Below are 22,736 nucleotides of genomic sequence, written 5' to 3'. Positions count from 1 at the left end.
TATATGAATATGTGCCACAAGTAATAATGAAGGGGAAAAGTGGTCACTACATCACCCGCTATAAAAATTACATAATTACTCAAATGTTTTAAGATCTACTTCCATAAATTAGCTGAAAAAGTCCACTTGTTAGAACTCTGAGAATCCAAAACACACCAAAGGATAGATAATTTCCCCCCTTTTCATTCAGTTATAGTGAGAGCAGGTTGAAATGTTTGAACAAAATGTTTTTTCACTGAACAATGATTCCTCAAAAACAGTTATTTTGTGGGAATGCTTCAGTTTCTCAACAAAAGTTCCTTCAAGAAAGAGATTGCAGAATAGCCAATAGCCCAAGTGGTTAAGAAACTCATCTGGGTTCAAGTTCCTGTTCTGTCTGATTTGGAGGGATTTGAACCTAGGTCTCCCTTACCCTAGGTGAGTGGCCAGTTGTCCTATGGCTAGGGCACTCTCCCTAGTTTTCTCAACTTTTTTTGAAAGATCTCAGTTTCATCTTGGTGTGACAGATTTTTTGAAATCTTGGAAATTTTCAGGGTGGGAAAATGTTCCCTCCCAGCTCTAGTTTCAGTTTAGCTGAAAATTTAACCATTGCTGGGGCGGGGGGAGAGAGGGGGGGGAAGAGGGACAGAGGAGAACATTGTAGATTTTTTTAAATCCTTCTAAACTCTCTGCCTTAATACTAGATTGTGGAAGGATGTTCTCAAACTCCTATCAACATCTTTGTATAACTCACCAACATCTATTCTGTATGTATCACTTATTTTACATAAAGGCTATTTTAGAAATGTTAGAGTTTTAAAATGCAATTGAGATTATTTTTATCCCTCTGGGCTCCCCTATTGACCATAAATCCTGCTGTATGGACCTGGTAGGAATATCTATCTAGCTATATATAAAAAAAAAAACTACTACTAAAGCTATCCTAAAGCAACTAAACATAAAGATAACAATGTTAAAATAGTGGCCCTAGATACCTGTGTTCTATTAAAAAATTGGAAATAGGTCTCCTTTTTCAGGAGTATAAAGCTTCCAATCCTAATCAACTGTAAACTATTAGATTTTAAAACCGGTTATTGACCCAGGACCAGCTATTCGCTATCTAGGGCATGAACAATAGCAACAAGACTTGTTAACTGCCTCATTCATCTCAGTGAGATGTCAACAATAACTATTTCATGTCTCATGTAAGAAAGAAGGGGGGGAGGGAGGGAAATCAGATTTTCACAATTTACTGAAAGTGATGTCTATTCTGGTGCACAAGCAGGTAGTGTTCGCCTGAGCTTCATCACCTACACACCAGTTAGTCAAGAAGGAGCCCAGTAAACAAGACAATGAGCACATTCAAGTGAAGCCAAACTCAAGGAGCTCAGAAACCACACAAAATCATGTTGATCATCAGCAATTATTCATACATTCACAGAGTTTGAGGCCAGAAGGAACTATCAGATCATCTAGCCTGACCTCCTATATAACACAGTTCATTAATTTCACCCAGTTATTCCTGCATTAAGTCCAATAACTTGTATTGAGCTAAAGCATATCTTCCGGAAAACATTCAGTCTTGATTTGAAGATATCAAGAGATGGAGAATCCATTACTCTATGTTTATAGTTTGTTCCAATGGTTAAAAACACTCACTATTAAATTTTCTGCACAGATTTCCAATTTGAATTTTTCTGCTTTAACTTTCAGCCATTGGTTCTTGGTATACACCTTTCCTGTAATAGATTAAATATCCCTTTAGTACCTGGTATTTTGCCCCCATTAAGGTACTTATACATTGTAATCAAGACACCTATCTTTTTGATAAGCTAAACAGAGAAATTTAAGTCTCTCACTGCAAGACATTTTCTCACATCTTTGAATCATTTCCGTGGGTCTTTCCTGCACTATCTCCAATTTTTCAAAACCCTTTTAAAAATGTTGACAGCAGAACCGGACTGAGCTTTCCAGTATTTGTCTCACCAATGCTATAAACACAAGTAAAATCGCCTCCCATACTCCTACTCCCCAAAGTCACTGCTTTCCAGTATATACCTTCCCCTCCCCATTCTATAGGAATGGCCTACATTCTTTCTTCCTACACTTACGTAGGTAGAGCTTGGAAGAGTACTACCACCTCCTACCCCCGCACCTTCCAATCTGACCAACCTCAAACTGCTTAGATAGCTGAAATTTTAGTTGTAGTTCTGGGCTACAATGATTACTGGTCAAGATTGAAAGGTGCATACTAACTTTACTCTATCACATTATTAGAGCAGACACTTAACAGCTAAGGTTGCAAATAAATTTTCATTATAAGCCTGAAACTGACTCATCCTCTAGAATCCATTAAAAAAGGTCTTTTTTGGCCTCAAAACTGTTGTATTAAATCTGAAGCACAAGTAGAATTTCTCAATTTATTTTGAACAGACTCAAACAAGAGATATTGAGTCCTTTTATCTTCAATGACTGAGGTGCAAGAAAGAGACCACAGATGAGAAAACCTGGAGTGGATAAAGTGTGTGTGTGACGGAGATACTCCAAGACTAGACTGATTTTTTTTTTTGACATAAAAGCAACCAGATCACTTGTATATTGATTACTAAGAGCTATCAATAACAGCTGAAGAAACATGCATACAGAGGTGGGTGACCTTCTAAGAGACAGAAGAATAGCCGTAGTATGTCACCAGAATATCACTGGAACTAATCATACAGTATATAGAGAGCGTGCATTTCTCTGATAAGGCTAGAGACCGTTCCTAGAGAACTTTCATACTGCATTACCTCCACCTATACTCAGCAACACAGAGATCATTCTGACTACACACCAAAGGCAACACTATTACTCATCTCCAAAGAAGACAATCATTTCAGCCCCAGTATGACCCATAAACATATCCTTTTTAAAAAAACTGCATAAATAATTTCACAACAAAAACTAAAATCAATAATAACTGGGAATGATTTACCCACACATCAACTGGTAGCAAGGTGTAACATACCTGAATTACAACATAATAAATGAAAAAAGGAAAGCAGGGCTATGTGATCTGTACAGAGTAGGCCACAAGATGGAGAGTAAGACATACATCATTGATAAAAAGCAAGTTGCAAACAAACCCCAGTATAAGAGTAACAGTTCAAAGAGGAGAGAATGCCATAATACAGAGCTAGACTGATAATGCTCCAAGTCTGGAATCCACACGCAGACTGTCGGGCACACAATCGGGAAAGAGAACTATAGGAAGCATTCTACAGATCTGAAGGGATTAACATATCACGGCTTAATAAATGGCCCACTATGATAAATAATTCCCCTGATTCCATCACACTGGAGAGCTGGCCAGTATTGTCAGAGCCTGCAACCCCAATGACAGAAATACACACTCGAAAGATACCTCACCACGATCATGAAATAAAAAGGGATGACCTCAGATTATACCACCTTAATTTCTCTGAACTGGAAGCCTTTTGTCTAGCATTACAACCTCAAAAATGTTTTTTGTTCCACATCCAACCCCCTCCATGTATGTTCTATCTTGAGTTTCTACATACTTTGTCCTGGGCTTTGGAGGTTGCAGTGTCCCAGAAGGAGCTATCTTGACGGCATGGAGATGAGGTTGTGTCATATCTTGCTCCTGATCCACTGATGGATTTGCAGGTCAAGATCAGGACTTTACACAGTTAATAGAAGTGGAATGGAAGCCAGTGGAGGGACTGGACCACCAGACTAATATGCTTGTGGCTGAGATGGCAGGAAGAGACATTTTGCACAGGCTCTTTATTGCTTCCACAATCAGCTTTGTATACAGTGTATCCAGTTTCAATCTGAGAGACATACAGATCAAGTTCGCAGATGCTCATCCTGGAGAAGGGGTAAAGTTTGGAAGCAGGAAGGAAGTGAAAAAGGTTCTTTCCCCTAATCCAATCATGCTTTGGCTTGCTTTGAGAAATGGGACAGATTCCTTTGATAGAAAAAGGAATACAATGTTTTGCCTAATTCAAAGTCCCCCCACTTCAAATCAGGGATGGTGTCCCTAGTCTCTGTTTACCAGAAGCTGGGAATGGGCGGCAGGGGATGGATCATTTAGCGATTACCAGTTCTGTTCATTCCCTCTAAAGCACCTGGCATTGGCCACTGTCAGAAGACAGGATACTGGGCTAGATGGACCCCATAGGGCTGTTCTTATGTAACCACATTGTTTAGACCTGGATTGAGTTTGACTCAGCTGTTCTTCAGCCAGAGAGAAGTCTTACAGAAGATATCACAGGATGTTCCTCCACTTAACCCATATCAAGATCACAGAAGCCATTGCAATAAATGCCCCCCAGAAATGTGCAAGTTTAACTGTCTGAAGTGATTTATTTGGAAAATATCCTATAGACCATGCAGAGGTTGAAAATGAAAGTATCACTGCTCATCAGATGTGGTGTACAAATGCAGAAGAAAATTAGGAACAGAAGGACTTGCACAGTACTTTAATAATGTAGCTGTTCCTTTTTGTCCATCACTGGTTGTCTCATCTGTTATTCAAGCTCTTGATGGTGCTTTGTGGAGTATACTGAACTGCACTCAGAGCAAATTCAATACAAATGCTTTAAAAACAAGATGAACCTTTTCATACCCTAGAGCTTTGAGAGAAATCTTAACATATTTATTCATTTCTGTAGAACTAGGGTATCACCATTGTTGTGTGTGTGTGTCAAAATATCAAATCTAATTTCAATCAAACCTGCCATATCAATCCTGAGGTAACTGGTGATGTGCTAATGCTTGTATTATCCCCAATCTGAACATGTATATTATTTTATTTTTTTATTTGTAGCATTTATGAATAAGGTAAACTATGAAGCACAAATCTGAACTAATCCTTGCAAGTATTCCACTCTGACAAAAGAAAACAAATGCTATCTTATAATGCTAAGCAAGCAATTTATTTGTACAAGAAATTCTGTGACATCATCAAAATTCTGAAATAGTGGTTATTGACACACTGTATGCAGTAATATTGCAAGACATTGTGATTAAGGATGAAATATTAAGTCTTTATAAAGACTATACATGGTTTAAGTATTTCAGTATGCATGGGGGTGACGATATTTGGTAGTTCTGTTACACAAAGTAACAAATGGTCATTGACTTCTGTGTAATATTACCCTTTCATATTCCATTGACACTTCCAGTGAATAAAATGCATTATTCTACAACATTGCAAATAGATTAGTGGGGCACTTAGATCATACATATTTTGACTGCAACTATTAAGATTCTAATTCACCTGGCAGTTTCAAATTAGTTAGTTTAAGATCTGGCACCATTTCTGAGTGACAGCAGAAGAGAGAGACAGAACAGATTCCTATTATTTATTATGTATATTACAATAATGTAAGGAAGCCACAAAAGTGATTGGGGCTCCATTGTGCTGTACCAACAAAGTAAAAGGATAGACCTACTCTGAAGACTTTACAGCCTAATTTAAATCAAGTATAACTAGCACTAAGAAGGACTGGGAAGAGGGGAGAGATGAAGGAAGCAGCAATAAGAACATGCATTACCATAGACAAGCTAGATTTTAAAAAAATAAGATATGAATAATAAATATATGGAGGCTAGGTTGATGGCTTGCACCGACATTATTGATTGACAATTTATAAAGAAGGCATGAAAGTTTTGTTTTACCCTCTGCTTTTTACTTCAGAAATATCAGAAGCCGCATTCTACAGTTTTACAAGACAAGACAAGACAAGACAAGAGCAGTAATCCTTCAGCTCAACTCTGTACTGATTAGGCCTCAACTGGAGTATTATGTCCAGTTCTGGGCACCACATTTCAGGAAAGATGCGGACAAATTGGAGAAAATCCAGAGAAAAGCAACAAAAATGATTAATGGTCTATTAAACATGACCTAGGAGGGAAGACTGAAAAAACTGTTTGCTTAGTCTGGAGAAGAGACAACATGATAACTGTTTTCAAGTACATAAAAGGTTGTTACAAGTAGGAGAGAGAAAAAATTCTTCCCTTTAACCTCTGGGGATAAGACAAGAAGCAATGGGTTTAAATTGCAGCAAGGGCAGTTTAGGTTGGACATTAGGAAAAACTTCCTGTTAGGGTGATTAAGCACTGGAATAAATTGCCTAGGGAGGCTGTGGAATATCCATCATTGGAGATTTTTAAGAATATTTACACAAACACCTGTCAGGGATGGTCTAGATAATACTTAGTCCTGCCATGAGTGCAGGGAACTGGACTAGATGACCTCTCAAGGTGCCTTCCAATCCTATGTTCTATGAATACCTACTGGATGTCTCAAAAGGTGCATATTGTTAACTATCCCACTTTAATCTAGGGACCAACATATTGAATCTTTAGGAATTCCTTCCTCCAAAATGTTAGCCAGGCATTCAAGTTAAACAGGTGTTAAGAACAGCCTCCTCCATCCTACCTACAAGATATAAAGTTTTAGACAGTTTAACTCTTTCCCCCCCCCAACCCTACCCTCAATTGTTCAAGTTTAATTTTCTTGATGCTTTTGCTGTTACCGCTCAGTCTTCTCCACTGGAAGCTCAGGTCCTGTCTAATATCAGCCTAAGCAGTCTTCCCCATGTACACACTTTGAAGACAGGAGAAGTCAAAGAACAAAAACAAAAACAAAACACTCAGGGCCATTTTTCCCTCCTTGCATATCACCTTTTGCTAATTGTCACATTAGCTTCCTTAAAGGGCAAAATAAAGATCCAACTGCTATTATAGCAGAAATCCTAGAAACTCCTAGATAGGAAAGACAAGATATCAATCTTCTTTACCTAAGTAGAATGTAAAGTATCAGCTTCACAGGATAGCTTCCCCCACCACACACACAGCCAGCATAAGTAGTTACAATCTTTTATTTTTCCAAAGTCATAATAAAAGAAAATCTGCAATGTGGAGAAGGCAGCTAAACAAACCCACAGATGGTCTGGAAATAAAAAAAAAAAAAATCCAGCAACTGATCAAATACAAAACACCTTTTCACAGCACACAATGAGAATTAGCAATTCAAAGTTAAATTTGTTAAAATGGTAAAGGAAATTTAAAATATGTTGACAGACTTAACTGTGGCAAATCACGATCAGAAACTACTGTTAATTTAGCTATGAAAACTGCACAGTAATTTTTTATTAAGACAATAAAATTGATACACAGTAGAACGTATGTTCAAGTTCAGCTTTGTTATACACTACTATTAGGTCAAATTTGCATAGTAACTAATCATATAAACCCATTTATGATTCTCAGCTTACTCCCTTCATATTACAAGATGCCCATGACCAGAAAGCTCCATTATACAAAGAAAACAGAGTATTGTTCAGTGATGTGAGAAAAGTTAAACACATGCACAAAAGTGGACATTGTGCAGTTGTTTTGACAACCCTGCAATGCTACTCAGTGGATTTCCTGTGAAGGAGACATTTAAAACTCACAGACCAGTCTATAGACATTTGCTCATTCAATATGGCTTCATGTGAAAAAGGGATAAAACAAGCTTTGGAGTAAGACATTTGTTGATTAAATAGTGCCCTCTGCTGCTTGCAAGGGCAACTACAAGGAAGAGACATATTTCAAGTATTTTTTTATTATCCCCAAAATTCCATACTATTACAGTATTACCACTGTCAAACAGGAACGACATACAAAAAGGCTTGAAGATGAAAACATATAACTCCATAGAATTTTTAGTCTCTTCAGAGTATACGTTTTTTGCCAAAGTAACTTCCACAGCAATCTTGATCAGTTGGGGGGGGGGGAGGGAGGAGAGAATCTTTAATCAATAACTCATCCTGGGTTTTGAAAATCAAATTAAATTATTTACGGTTGATGCATCAAAAATTCTGCAGTTGAAACCCAGGCCCTGTTCCAAGGCCCTCTAATGCAATTAGAAAAAAACAAAACAGCCAGGCTCATGCGAAGTAGTGGAAATGTATTTAGGGAAAAGTGGTCCAGACAACACTAAAAACACTACCAGCACACATGAATATATTCAAGAGAGTAGAGAAAAGGAGTGTAACTTCCCCTTATTATTTGCTTCCCCCCGCTTCTACTAGTAAGCATTTTTTTTTTTTCATAGTATAAGGGATATATTCCATTGAGGCCACCCAAACTTCTATTGGTTTTTTAACATTAGTTTACAATTTTTTTAAAAAGTGGGTGCCTAAAGCTAGGCAATGGGAGTTTTGGGGTGCTCAGCACTGGAGAAAGATCAAGCCACTTATTTGAGCACTTAAAAAGGATTTCTGAGTCTAACCATGCATCCAGATTTTTTAAAGACTTTAGCTTTAGAATTCAGAAGCCATGCTCTAATAGTACAAGTCATATCAGGGTGTGTATCAATAGAAGTCACTTCGAGTGGCTTTGATGCACAAGGTCAAAAGCTTCTCCTTCATCCCAAAGTATCTCTGCAGACAAGGGGAGCTGTACAGAATCACTATTCATTCCTGTCCTGGCTTGTTCCTCCAATACGCCTACCCTGGTTGTGTCCCTGCGTACAGCGTCCTGCCATCACACCGGTTGCGTTTGCACTGTTTTCTTTGGCTTCCTATCATGTTTGTCTTCTCCTCACCATCCTAGTCTTTTTTGATTGTTGCCAATCCCATATCCTGATTTCACATCCTACTCTGCTCCTAACAATTTATCTTAAACCATTCCATTTTACACCAGCCATCTTTCAAAATAATCTCATCTTTACTACTTCCAGCCTTATGTCGTCTGTTTCATTTAAAGCAGCTGCTTCTAAACTATAGCGTAATACTGTTAGCATGCTTTGGAACCAAAATGAATGTTTATAGCAGCCACTATTTTGTCAATGTCTATGCAGCACTTGTAGCTGCGGCCCATCTCCTTATAACCTTTATGGAGCCATTGGCACTAAACCAAGCTTTCTAGGTACACAAGATTTTACTTGTTTATGACTTCACCGTTGCTGCATTTCAACACTGTCTACTGCCCCTTTTCCAAGATGCAACCACTTGCATCTTCTTGGCATTTATTGTAAGTACAAGTCAAGTACACAGATTTTCCAGAGTAGTGAAAAATATCATTAATTCAAACAAGCAAGCCTACCAGCTGTAAAATGCATAAACTAAAGAGCTCAACTCTAGTTTAGAGTTGTCACACCCTCCAACTCCTCTAACATTTTTCCATTTTCATCCAGTTAAAAAACCACAATGAAAAACAATGATTATTCCCTGCCCCAATGTCTTACACTGAACTTTGACTTGAACCAGTTGCTTCATTTTCCACCAATTCTTATAGCACTGAAGGAGTATTCATATACAGCTTTTTTAACTACAATTATCTTATCTGGAATGCCATATGATTTTGCTACTTTCGATAATGCTTCCCTCCAAACTGAATCAAATGCCTTCATAAAGTAGATGAGAACAACAAACAGCCTTATATTCCTTCTCTCTCCTCCCGTAATGTCAAAGCATAAATATCCAATCGATATGGCCTGGTCTAAAGCCACTGTTCCTCACCTGCTACTTCCCTAAAAACTGGCCTAAATCTATTAATAATTAACTTTCATCATGATTTTTGACACATTCAAAATGTTGTACCATAGCTTGCGCAGATGCACTGGTATAGTTGGGCAGTGGAAAGTACCAGGGAACATACTTCAGGAAGCAATCATTGATGCACTGAAGTGATCTAATAGGGCAGATGCATCTTAACACACAATTCTGTGTTTAGAAAAAATTATTAGACTCCTCTCTAGATTTCATAACTAAAGGAGGACTCCATTAGAATTTGAAAGAACTATTTCCATCCCCATCCTGCACTTTTAAAATTTTACTTTTTGCCAAACCTCTTCTCCACTCATACCATCTTCTCCTTTTACCAGAATGTTGGACCTGTGTAACATCATTTGAAAAAGTGCCACTTTTAGCATATTCTATCTAGAAATAAAAGAAAACAGTATAAAGAGCAATACACCTCTACCCCGATATAACACGACCCAATATAACACAAATTCGGATATAATGAGGTAAAGCAGTGCTCCGTGGGGGCGGCGGGGGCTGCGCACTCTGGTGGATCAAAGCAAATTAGATATAACGCGGTTTCACCTATAACGCGGTAAGATTTTTTGGCTCCCGAGGACAGCGTTATATCGGAGGTGTATTTAATTCTTCATAAGTGGCTGTAGTGATAGCAGTTATCCACTAAGTGGCATTATTTACTCAACTATAGCAATACAGCAAAAATCATCATCTGAACACAGTGCATATATTTTCCTAAAAATGAATAGGCTGAAGAACAATATTTTGGATAATCAATTTCATTTATGAATGCTGAAGATTTAAGCATTATTTCATTTTAATTAGCAGGTTTCAAGCTTATTAGTAACCTGGCACTACCAGGTTATTAGTTCAGTCAACACAATTAGAATCATAGATTATCAGGGTTGGAAGGGACCTCAAGAGGTCATCTAGTCCAACCCCCTGCTCAAAGCAGGACCAATTCCCAACTAAATCATCCCAGCCAGGGCTTTGTCAAGCCGGGCCTTAAAAACCTCCAAGGAAGGAGATTCCACCACCTCCCTACGTAACGCATTCCAGTGTTTCACCACCCTCCTAGTGAAATAGTTTTTCCTAATATCCAACCTGGACCTCCCCCACTGCAACTTGAGACCATTGCTCCTTGTTCTGTCATCTGCCACCACTGAGAACAGCCGAGCTCCATCCTCTTTGGAACCCCCCTTCAGGTAGTTGAAGGCTGCTATCAAATCCCCCCTCATTCTTCTCTTCTGGAGACTAAACAATCCCAGTTCTCTCAGCCTCTCCTCATAAGTCATGTGCTCCAGACCCCTAATCATTTTTGTTGCCCTCCGTTGGACTCTTTCCAATTTTTCCACATCCTTCTTGTAGTGTGGGGCCCAAAACTGGACACAGTATTCCAGATGAGGCCTCACCAATGTTGAATAAAGGGGAACGATCACGTTCCTCGATCTGCTGGCAATGCCCCTACTTATACAGCCCAAAATGTCGTTAGCCTTCTTGGCAACAAGAGCACACTGTTGACTCATATCCAGCTTCTCGTCCACTGTGACCCCTAGGTCCTTTTCTGCAGAACTAGCCATTCGGTCCCTAGTCTGTAGCAGTGCATGGGATTCTTCCGTCCTAAGTGCAGGACTCTGCACTTGTCCTTGTTGAACCTCATCAGGTTTCTTTTGGCCCAATCCTCTAATTTGTCTAGGTCCCTCTGTATCCGATCCCTACCCTCTAGTGTATCTACCACGCCTCCTAGTTTAGTGTCATCTGCAAACTTGCTGAGAGTCCAGTCCACACCATCCTCCAGATCATTAATTAAGATATTAAACAAAACCGGCCCCAGGACCGACCCTTGGGGCACTCCGCTTGAAACTGGCTGCCAACTAGACATGGAGCCATTGATCACTACCCGTTGAGCCCGACGATCTAGCCAGCTTTCTATCCACCTTACAGTCCATTCATCCAGCCCATACTTCTTTAACTTGGCGGCAAGAATACTGTGGGAGACCGTATCAAAAGCTTTGCTAAAGTCAAGGAATAACACATCCACTGCTTTCCCCTCATCCACAGAGCCAGTTATCTCATCATAGAAGGCAATTAGGTTAGTCCGGCACGACTTCCCCTTTGTGAATCCATGCTGACTGTTCCTGATCACTTTCCTCTCCTCTAAGTGTTTCATAATTGATTCCTTGAGGACCTGCTCCATGATTTTTCCAGGGACTGAGGTGAGGCTGACTGGCCTGTAGTTCCCCGGATCCTCCTCCTTCCCTTTTTTAAAGATGGGCACTACATTAGCCTTTTTCCAGTCATCTGGGACCTCCCCCGATCGCCATGAGTTTTCAAAAATAATGGCTAATGGCTCTGCAATCTCACCCGACAACTCCTTTAGCACCCTCGGATGCAGCGCATCCGGCCCCATGGACTTGTGCACGTCCAGTTTTTCTAAATAGTCCCGAACCACTTCTTTCTCCACAGAGGGCTGGTCACCTTCTCCCCATACTGTACTGCCCAGTGCAGCAATCTGGGAGCTGACCTTGTTCGTGAAGGCAGAGGCAAAAAAATCATTGAGTACATTAGCTTTTTCCACATCCTCGGTCACTAGGTTGCCTCCCTCATTCAGTAAGGGGCCCACACTTTCCTGGATTTTCTTCTTGTTGCTAACATACCTGAAGAAACCCTTCTTGTTACTCTTAACATCTCTTGCTAACTGCAACTCCAAGTGTTATTTGGCCTTCCTGATTTCACTCCTGCATGCCTGAGCAATATTTTTATACTCCTCCCTGGTCCTATGTAATTGTAAATACATAGCAGAAATGTCCAGTCACAAAGCAATCATTAGAAAGACGCAAAACAGAAATGTCATATCACGTTGTAATTTGGGAATCTGTCTGTACGATTTATAAATTATGAACTATATATCTGCATGAGGCTGCGAACTTAATTTTGAATGTGCAGCTTTTTACCTTCTCTACTGTCTGTTTGCCTCCACGGTGGACTGAAGCTCCAATACACAGAGATACAGGGCTGAACAACAGAGGCTAGTTGACTAAGTACCTAATTGCTGGAATCTATTCAGTCTAGATAGACTGATTCCTGCCCAGAAGGACAGGCATAGCCAGGGGTAGGTCATCTTGGCAACAAAATCATTTGACAGTGTTTGTCATGTGGGAAAGTTGGTCAAGGGTGTCAGCTGAATCGGGGAGGGAGAGGGGGAAAAGGTTTTAAAAGAGCAGAAACTGGTCTGCACAGGGGCCATTTTTCTCCAGTCCACAATGGAAAAGCAATCCAGCAAATGGCAGCCATGACCCATGCACTGGCACGGAAGCAGAAGAGGTTTGGACGGCCTGCCGCAGGCCAAAAAAATGTCCTGAAGTGGTGAGGAACGCCAGGACACAAGTGCAGTGTTTATTGTTTTCTATCATCTGCACTCTCCTGTGCATTAAATGATTAAGAGCATAAATGTGTTAGAGAGATACAGACACAGTCTTTCTATAAGAGAACTGCTTCTCTACCACTGTGTGCTCCTGAGAAAGTTAAACTGTAAACGAGAAGCTTCACACCTTTTGGGTGGAATCTGGGACAGCATTTGTTTAAGCAGGGATGAATCTACTCCCTGCTGCATCCAGAGGGAGTAGGCAGCTGGAACGCAGGCTCCAGCTCTCCAAAGAGGGTATCATATAGAAGATCTGTATTCTGAAAGCGTGCCTAGAAACCCTGGGACTGGGGCAGTGGCTAGACTCTGGTTCGGGTTTATGGGTTTAAAAACACCCAGGAATCCAGAGCAGCAAAGGCTTGGATTCCCTCACAGCAGCCCTAGTGAGGTGCTGGAAAGGGAGTGCTTGCTAGGATTACTTACATGGGCATACGGCTAAAAATCCAATCATGGAAACAGTCAAGTCTGAATCAGTGGAACATTAGTACAATGAAAGCAGAGTGCTCAACCAAGGACTGTATAATATTTTCATACATGGATACCTCAAATTTAGAAACCTAGATGCATACCAAGGCATCTGTAAGTAAGTGCTGAAAACTCACAACTCTAGTTAATTCAAGTTGTGGGTGCTCCACACTTCTAAAAATCATGCCAGCTATTTAGATGCCTAATTTTAGGCAGCAATATTTGAAGATTTTGGCTCTAGTATTTCCAAAAGTTATTATACTACACGTAGAGTAAAGTATTTTCAGATTGACTAAGATGCACTCAATGTTTACAGGCAAAGAGCTAGTTCATTAGAATTAGCTTAGCTTCTGAATGGGTCTGATTTGCCTCATGTAGTCATTTACACCTGCGAAATAATAGTGTTTCAAGTAGGTATGAAACACTACTATTTGGTTTCGGTAGCACTTTATGTCCACTTTGCACAACTATAAATGACTACACTAGGCACAAACAGAAGGCAGTGGAGAATTTGCATCAGTACAAACAAGAGCACAGTGCAGTCTTGGATCTGACTTGTGGACTAGATAATAACCTCTTCATTTAGGCCCCAATTTTGCAAATACATAAGCATGTGCATAGCTAAATTTGCATGCTTAAAACACTTCAAAGAGTGAGGCCATTCTGTTTTTAAAAATGGATTTTTCCTGATTTGTGTAGGCACAGCAGAGTTCACACCAGGCCAACAGCCTATTTTACACATCCACCTACCACAAACATTTGGTGCACATGAGCAAATCTACTACCAAATTCTTCACATCAATTAATTCAAGAGCTGTTTAAAAATTGTTTCTTTGCTCCAGTTGGAACGTATTTGAGGAAGAAGTCAGCAAGTTTTGTTAATGGAGATGGACACCACACAAAGGTGTTTGTTTTCAAAATAAATTAAAATGAGTGCTTAAAAAAAAATTCACACTGTGCTCACTCTCTATGGCCTCTCATTTTGCTTCTGGTGACAGTTCAAAGCCCTGGTCTTACGGCATGAAAAGTCAATGGAACTTGTGCCCCCAAGTCATGAAGGTGCCTTGAAAACCCTACCCATAATATTTTAGGTCATCAATAGGCTGGGCACAAGCTGCATCAGAGAACACCTCTCCATTCATGCCCACTGAGACAGCTCCAGTCTTGAGAGTGCAGCCAGGATGATACTCTCAAAGGTATTCTCCAATCTAGGCACTTGACTGTGGAACAATCTAGCACAGAAGATAAAATTAAGCATAAGTCTGAGCCTTCCCATTTTCTTAAAAAAAAAAAAAAAAAAAAAAAAAAAAAAACACACCACACACTATACCTTTTTGCAACATCCTTCCTGCAAGTAACACATGACAAAGAATTACAATTACATTACTCTCCTTAATGAGAGTAAGGGGGGGGGAAGGGATAGCTCAGTGGTATGAGCATTGACCTGCTAAACCCAGGGTTGTGAGTTCAATCATTGAGGGTGCATTTAGGGATCTGGGGCAAAAATCTGTCTGGGGATTGATCCTGCTTTGAGCAGAGGGTTGGACTAGATGACCTCCTGAGGTCCCTTCCAACCCTGACATTCTATGATTCTATAAGGGCTTGTCTATACTTATGCACTGGTTCGGTGGCAGGCAATCGAACTTCTGGGTTCGATTTATTGCATCTTGTCTGGACGCGATAAATCGAACCCAGAAGTGCTCCCCGTCGACTCCGGTAATCCTGCTCGGCGCAAGGAGTACGCAGAGTCGACGGGGGAGCCTGCCTGCCGCGTCTGGACCGCGGTAAGTTCGAACTAAGGTACGTAGCTGAAGTTGCATACCTTAGTTCGAATTGGGGGGTTAGTGTAGACCAGGCCTAAGACTCACTTATGTCACAATGCCGATAGAACATTTGACAAATGACTAGACAGCAGGCATGATCAGAAAGCTGCTTATTTATTAGGTATTTGTATTGAAATAGCACCCAAGAGTTCCAGTCATGGACCAGGACCCAACGTGCTAGGCACTGTACAGACAGAACAATAAGAATAGTCCCTGCCCCAGAAAGCTTACCATGTAATGACGACACTAATCTTGATCTCGATATTGTAAGCAGTGTACAAGGTATCTAGACGTTTTTTGTCCGATACTTTACTGTAAGCTCTTTGAAAAAAGGGACTAATTTTTCACTTTATCTGGGCTCAGTGTCTAGCATAATGGGGCTCCCATCCAAGAAGGTACAAGAAGGTGGGACAGCATTTCTGTGGAAGAGACTGCACAACCTGCACTAGCAGTGAGGTTCCCTCACTTGCTGCTGAAATCACTGAGAGCTGGGTGACACCTCAAGAGACCGACTGGCAGAGGTTGCAGTAGAGAGGCAGGTGGCAGCAGAAAGCGATGGTGCAACGCCATCGGCGGAAGAGCAGCTGGTGGAGGAGGAGCAAGCGGTGGCACAACAAATGATTGCAGTGGATTGAATGGTGGTGCAGCAGCGGCAGCAGGCACCAACACAGAGTGCATGACAGCAACTATAAGCCAGTTGCAACGGCAGCAGCAGCAACATTGCTCGATGCTTCCCCTTGTCACCCATCCCCTCCCAGGGTGGGAGAAACTCATGTGAGCACAACACTGAAACGGGTCTTCACTGACCAAGGACAGCAGCCATGAGTGGGGTGCGGCATGTTCAAGGAACATTTGTCAGACTTTCACACTACAAAATGAGAAACTGAGGCAAAGGACACTGCCCAATGTACTCTGGGGCGGGTGTTTTGCTCATGGTCAGATGTGTTCAAATCATGGTTGTGGTGTTTTCCCAAATTAATGCCGGGTTCCTTTCTCCTTCTTTATTAAAAGTTCTCTGTGCTATACAGAGACTCGGCGCTTGCGATTGGGGAAATATTACCTCTTAGAGGCGCTCAAGGGTGATGTTTAAATTTTCCCAGATTACTGGATGGGGGCTTGAGCCGGTTGTGTTGTATTGTGAAGTGGGACATATTGAACCCAACCCTTATTGCTCCACCGGGAAGAAGTGTTACACAAGATTGGGGCCTCTAGGTGTTATGACAATACAAATATTAAATACAACAGCATCAACAACCACAAAATCCACAGTAAGCAAAAACTGGCATAAGTGGGGGAAGGCTTTGAAAAGATTGCCGAATCCTATATGATCATTCCTATACCAATCTTGTTTCTGTGCATCGTACTGAGATTCTATGGTAACAGAAACAACATAAATACTTATGATCAATAAAATAAAAGTGCCCAAGAAAGCATGTGCAGTAGAATCATTTTGTCATTGAATCTGGATACCTAGATTGCTCTACAAGATGTTTCTGGGTTTATTTCTTAACCAACCTTTTTAAAAAAAAAAAAAATAGTTATAAACAGTTACGTATTTTGGTCCTTCCACTTGAAAAGGATTAGTGAAAGTTTGGGGTCTATTTCAACCATTGGTCAAGAGACATTCATGCATTGTGAATGTGCCTAACACCATAATATGTGTGTGTAACAAGCGTACCACAGTTCACTTGTTAACATATTGATCTCTCCCGGGCTGCCCTTACCATGAGGTGAACTGAGGTGGCCACCTCAGGTGCCAGACTGGGGGGGATTGGGGGGGGGAAGAAGGCGCCACTAGGACCCAGAGTATGTGTCTGCTGCTGGTGCATATGTATTCTCTCTGCTCTAGATTCACAGACATGGTGGAGTGCTGTGCTGCAGGAAGGAGGGCACAAGAGATGTAACAGACAGGCAGGAGAAAAGGTGAGACGGAATAACAGACGGCAGCAGGAGCTGCAGGGAGAGAGAGGAGGAGCAGCCTCTTATGTACCTCTCTAGCACCCCTCTCTAGCACCTTAGGGAGCTTCCTGTTTCCTGCTGCTTCCCTGAACCCACTTGAGGAAAACAGGCAGTCAACTGAACTAATAGGAGCCAGTTAGGCCCTTAAGACGCTGATATCTTCCCTCACTCAGGCCCTGCTGCCAGCCTGCTTATTTGTCCCCTTCAATTGAGTGTCGAGAGCCACTATAGCTGGCACAGAACAGCAGTCATGAGTGAAAGAAGAGAACGCCCCTCTGGGGCAGAATTCAGAAAAAGAAAGCAAGAAAAGGAAGCTTTTCTATCTAAGCAGAAAGGAGCTCTCCTGAGATACATAGACACAAATGTTCCCGGTGAGCCTTCCAGCCCCAGTGAGGATGTGAGTGGTGAGTAAATGCCTGATCTTCCAGTTAGTCAGAGTGCAGGTGACCTGACAGCTACTGCAGCATCCATATCTCCATCTCAAATGGATGTAACCATGCACATTCCAGAAGAAAAGTGTAGATCAGAGAAGAGCGTGGTGGAGGCGCAAGAAACAGCTGCTGCCGAGTTTAGTTCTTTAAGTCTAGATGATCCAGGGCTGTGGACCCACTTGAGCAGTAGCCTGAGGGACTTCCTTGTACTGAATGGGCCTCAGCAAGTGAAAAAGTCATGTTCCCCAAAGACTATGAAAATAGGAGTTTCCATCCAACATGCTGATCAGCTATGGTGGCCTTTAACCTTAGTCTCATCTCCAAGTTTGAGATGAGACTAAGGTTAAAGGCCACCATAGCTGATCAGCATCAAGAGAAGATTGCATCAGAGTCTCTTTACTGGCAAAATGTTCTGAAAAGGCTCATTCTCACAATGGCAATGCTTGCTACCCAAAACCTAGCACTGTGTGGCACTTCAGATCAGCTGTATGTGCCAAACAATGGAAACTTCCTTGAAACTGTGGAGCTGATAGCTGAGTTTGATGCTGTACTCCAGGAGCATCTAAGAAGATTCACCACCCAAGAAATGTACACACACCACTACCTTGGAAAAACAATTCAAAATGAGATCATACAGTTACTGGCAACAAAAGTCAAACAGAAGATTGTGGCACATCTGAAGTCAGCAAGAGATTACTCTGTTAGTTATTCTGGACTGCACACCTGACATCAGCCATATGGAACAAATTACTTTAATGGTGCGTTTTGTAACAACAGAACCTAGTGAAAATGTCCCAGCAATGGTGACTGTCAGAGAGCATTTTCTAGAATGCATTGATATTGATGATACTACAGGAGCTGGTATGACAAATGTGCTTCTTAAAAAGCTGGAAGATACCGGAACTGTGATAGCTGACATGAGAGGTCAGGGCTACTATAGTGGTGCCAACATGAGAGGAAAGAACAGAGTGCAGCCACAGATCCGAGAGTCAAACCTTTGAGCATTTTTTGTCCCATACAGTTCTCATTCATTGAACTTGATGGTCAGTGATGCAGCATCAGGTTCTAGTGAGGCTGCTGAATTTTTTAATATAATTCAAAGCATCTATGTATTTTTCTCTGCATCAAATCATCAATGGCAAATTTTGAAGCAACGTCTGGGAACATTCTCTCTGACACTGAAACCACTGAGGGCCACATGATGGGACAGTCGAGTGGAAGCGATAAAGCCTATCCAACACCAAATTGGGAAGACAGATGATGCCATAGTTGCCATTATGGAAGATAATGCTATGACAGGAACAGTTCGTGGGAGAACAGTGGCAGAGGGAAACGGAATCACCAGAAACATACTTAACTTCAAATTTCTGCGTGGCTTAGTGTTGTAGCATGACATACTGTTTGAAATAAATGTTGTAAGCAAGAGACTCCAAGGTGTTGACCTTGATATATCTGGAGCAATGGAACAACTGGACAAAGCAAAGTCATACCTACAGTCTTACCGATCAGATGAGGGATTTCATAACATTCTGAAGAGTGCACAGAAGTTGGCAGAGGAACTTCACACTGAAGCTATTTTCCCACCCATTCAATCAAGAGTCATCGAAGAAGACATTTTGATTACGAGGCATGGGATAATCCCATAAGAGACCCCAAACAACAATTCAAAGTTGAATTCTTTAACCAGGTGCTAGATTGTGCAATACAGTCAGTTGAAGAACGTTTCATGCAGCTCAAGGAACCGAACAGTATATTTGGGATGTTGTATGATATTCCAAAACTCCTCACTATACCTGAAGACCACCTACACCAGGAATGCAGGGCACTAGAGACAGCGTTGACACATGATGACATGCGTGATATTGATGTGAGTGATTTAGGTGATGAACTGAAAGCCCTTTCAAGATACATTTCAGCAGGATCAACTCCAAAGGCTGTTCTGGAATATATGTGCACAAATAAGATGTCCACCCTCTTTCCAAATGCTTTTGTTGCTCTGCGCACACTTTTAACACTTCCTGTAACAGTTGCCAGTGGAGAACGCAACTTCTCCAAGCTGAAGTTAATAAAAACACATCTATGCTCCAGCCTCTCCTGAGTCATTGTGGTTGGCCTTGCAGCCATCTCAATAGAGCATGAGCTGGCCCAGACTGTGGACCTTCAGAAAGCAGTTCAAATCTTTGCAACCAAGAAGGCACGGAAAGCACCACTTTGAATAATCAAACAGAGAAAAATGCCAGTGTTTACCATGCAGATAAGGAAAATTACATTTGCCCTTCAGGCGTTTGAAAGTTAAGTGTTACTTAAAATTTTTGAACAAGGCATTTTAAGTTGTTAGTTCTCCTTTATTGGTATAGGTATTGTGATAGACCCTCTTCTCTTTTGTTCTTCCTTCACCTGCCTATATCCTTTCTTCTTTCAACAGTACTTTCACCTTAGTCCTCTTCCTTCTCCCCTTTGCCTCACTTTCCCCTCCAAAAGATCTCTGTCCTGTGTCTTAATTAATCCCCTCTTCTCCATCCCACACCCACTCCTCTACACCAACAGCCATTCACTCATTGGCTCACTCAACTTCCTCTCCCCCATTCAATGGAGAGCAATGGCTTCTGGCTGTGGAGCCCCTCGGCTCCTGCCTGTGAAAGTGGCAGCAGCACATGAGCAGCACTGTTGCCCAGCCCCCATTCCCGCTCAAAGAAGCATGAGACCTAGAATTTAATTGAGAGCAATATCCTTTCTATACTTGTATGTCTTTTTATACTTTAAAAAAATCCTGTAGAAATCTGTCAGTAATAATTTTCTGTTAAATCCTATAGGATTCTTTCATGAGGGACCCCCGTAACACAGACCAAGAAAGAAAAATAAGTGAGACCCAAATGCCAAAGCATCTATGGTCATTTACTTATGGACCTGATAGCATCATTTTACATGGTAGAGAAGAATACTTTCCTCTACGGCAGGACTTCCTGAGTGAAATTCTATTGCCTATGTTATGAAGAAGGTCAGACTAGATAATCATTTTAGTCCTTCTGGCCTTAAAAAAGTGAATCCATAAATCTGCTAGTGGTTCTATTCTAGTCTGTTCCTTTTACAGCACACCTATAATATTAGCCTTGAGTTCCCTGGGTTTATCTGAGTGTGGCTGAACCAAATCTGTTTTGTTGACATCCCCAATGACACAGCTTTCTGATGTGATGAACTGATTTGTTTCTGCTCATATCAAAGAAAAAATCAGTGTTTCTTTTGAGGGTCACTTACTCATAGCATACCATGCTGGATAATGCACAACAGCTGTCCTGTTGCCAGAATAGGGAAGAGCTATCCTAAAGACTCATTTCCACACATCTGCAGGCTCTTTTTCTTTCTGCTAGGAACCACTAACCCAAACTGACTTCCTCTAATGAGTCTTGTCCTACAAACAAACACTATGAAAACAAAACAAAACTGTCTCTCCCTTAAGGATTTGACAAGGAATTACTATCTGAGGGACAGTGTGCTTCAAAACACCAACATCTGCCAAAAGTTTTCAAACAAGCTAAGAAGAAGAGCTGGTGAAGAGCAGCTTGTCTCAGTCAGAGCTGATGAGAACAATTCTGTGGCACGCTGCCCCAGAACATTTCTTATCAAGAACTTGTCCATCATTAATAGTGCTAAAAGGAACATTATATTTTCCTCTTCAGTTTCTGTTCCCCTCAGGGGGTGGACAGCAGTAGCCAAAGAGCAAAGCTTTCCCCCACAGAGAAGTGTGATGGGAGAAGTCATTGTCAAGGACAGAGTACCATGGTGTATGTAGCGTCTTTCAGACCAGGCTCCCTTCTAATTCATGATGCCTCAAAAGTCTTTTCTTGGAGGGGGACCAAGAGATCATCTATAAGGCAACTTAGTGTATCTCAAGCTGGGGTGTAAATCTACAGCGCTGTAGCCTGCCGGGCGCTAAAAGTTCCATAGTACACTTTGTTGGCCAGCTGTTTCAAAGTTGTTCCATGCAGAGTTGTTGCTGCTGTCTCTCTCGTGGGGACACTGTACCAATCATTTCAGCAGTGCAGGCACCCCTAATAAAGCCAAGCACATTTAACAAAAATACACTCTACAAGTCTACAATATGCTACATCTCAGAATATACATTTACTTTCATTTAAACACTACAAAGGGGAAGGCATATAAATCACACACACTTCGCAATCTCTTACCTAGTAAGGTAGCAGTTCCAGTTCAGGTTCAACAATCTAGAATGATGGAGTTAGAAACTCAGCATCCGTCTGTCACATAAAACACTCAGGATCACACCCAGAATCACTATGCTTTTCCTTTCCTTCAACTTTGCAGATGACACTTCCGTAGCTTAAAAAGAAAACAAATTGGGTTATATCAAAGAAAGCCCATACTCACTCTTTAAAAAGTGAAATTTGGAACATTGTTAAAACAGACTTAGAACAACAATTTTAAAGGTGTGGCAGAGCTGAATTTTTAAAATATTTAATTTGAATTTTTATTCATGCAAATATTCAATTATTGTTGAACTACCTCAACAAATTAGTTGGGATTAAGTTGATGAATTGCTGCCAAGATTGGTGTAGGTGGTTTTCATGCAATTGAGGCATGTACACTATGTTAAGAATTCAACTAAATTATGGGAATGCTTGGAGACACATGCCTTGTAAAATTTAGCTGCTTGTCATAATACCTATATTCATTTAAAACAAAATATTTACATAAACTGGAACTGCTTTTGCCAAAATCCTTTGCATACTGGAAGATTTCTGAGATCGGGCTCTCATACTTTCAGACAGATTACCAAAGCTTTCAAAATCATATGTAAATATTACGGAAAAAACAAAGTAACCAAACAAGGGTTATTTCTAGTGTATCAATATCTTTTTTTATAGCTAAAAATCCACAATTCATTCCATAGTCAAACAGCTTCAGTTTGTTTGTTTATGAAGTTACTTTTGAAGGCTCATGCTTTTCCCAGCAGACGCGCAAAATCAACTTTAAAAAGCCACTAAACAAAAGTTTGGAATTGAAATGCCAGTTCACCTATAACCACAAAATTTCTAGCATGGAAGTAGAAAATAGAGGTCTCTTCTCTAAGCATCCAGGTTTACTATTCCCTCTGCTG

At 40.9% G+C, this 22,736-nt stretch overlaps 1 protein-coding gene across 31 annotated transcripts in view; it reads right to left on the bottom strand.

Annotated features, from left to right (window-relative positions):
- Nucleotides 1–22,736, bottom strand: part of CYRIA (CYFIP related Rac1 interactor A) — a 73,126-nt gene that overhangs the window by 31,508 nt on the left and 18,882 nt on the right. For 22 of the 31 annotated variants that reach the window (XR_010599402.1, XR_010599405.1, XR_010599406.1 and 19 more), the window contains exon 2: nt 21,808–21,958. The exons of 4 other annotated variants lie outside the window; for them this stretch is intronic. Coding sequence is in view for 1 of the 27 variants with exons in the window: in XM_005293087.5 (XP_005293144.1) it covers nt 14,485–14,488 (4 nt within the window). In the remaining 26 variants the exon portion in view is untranslated. Of the gene's footprint in view, nt 1–1,638; nt 1,719–14,484; nt 14,640–21,807; nt 21,959–22,736 lie in introns of all 31 variants that reach the window. 5 more of the 31 variants (XR_010599409.1, XM_065587658.1, XM_065587656.1 and 2 more) reach the window with 2 other exon arrangements.

This window comes from Chrysemys picta, chromosome 3 (assembly GCF_011386835.1).
Source record: "Chrysemys picta bellii isolate R12L10 chromosome 3, ASM1138683v2, whole genome shotgun sequence".
NCBI lineage: Eukaryota > Metazoa > Chordata > Testudines > Emydidae > Chrysemys > Chrysemys picta.
This window is presented reverse-complemented; position numbering and strand designations above follow the sequence as displayed.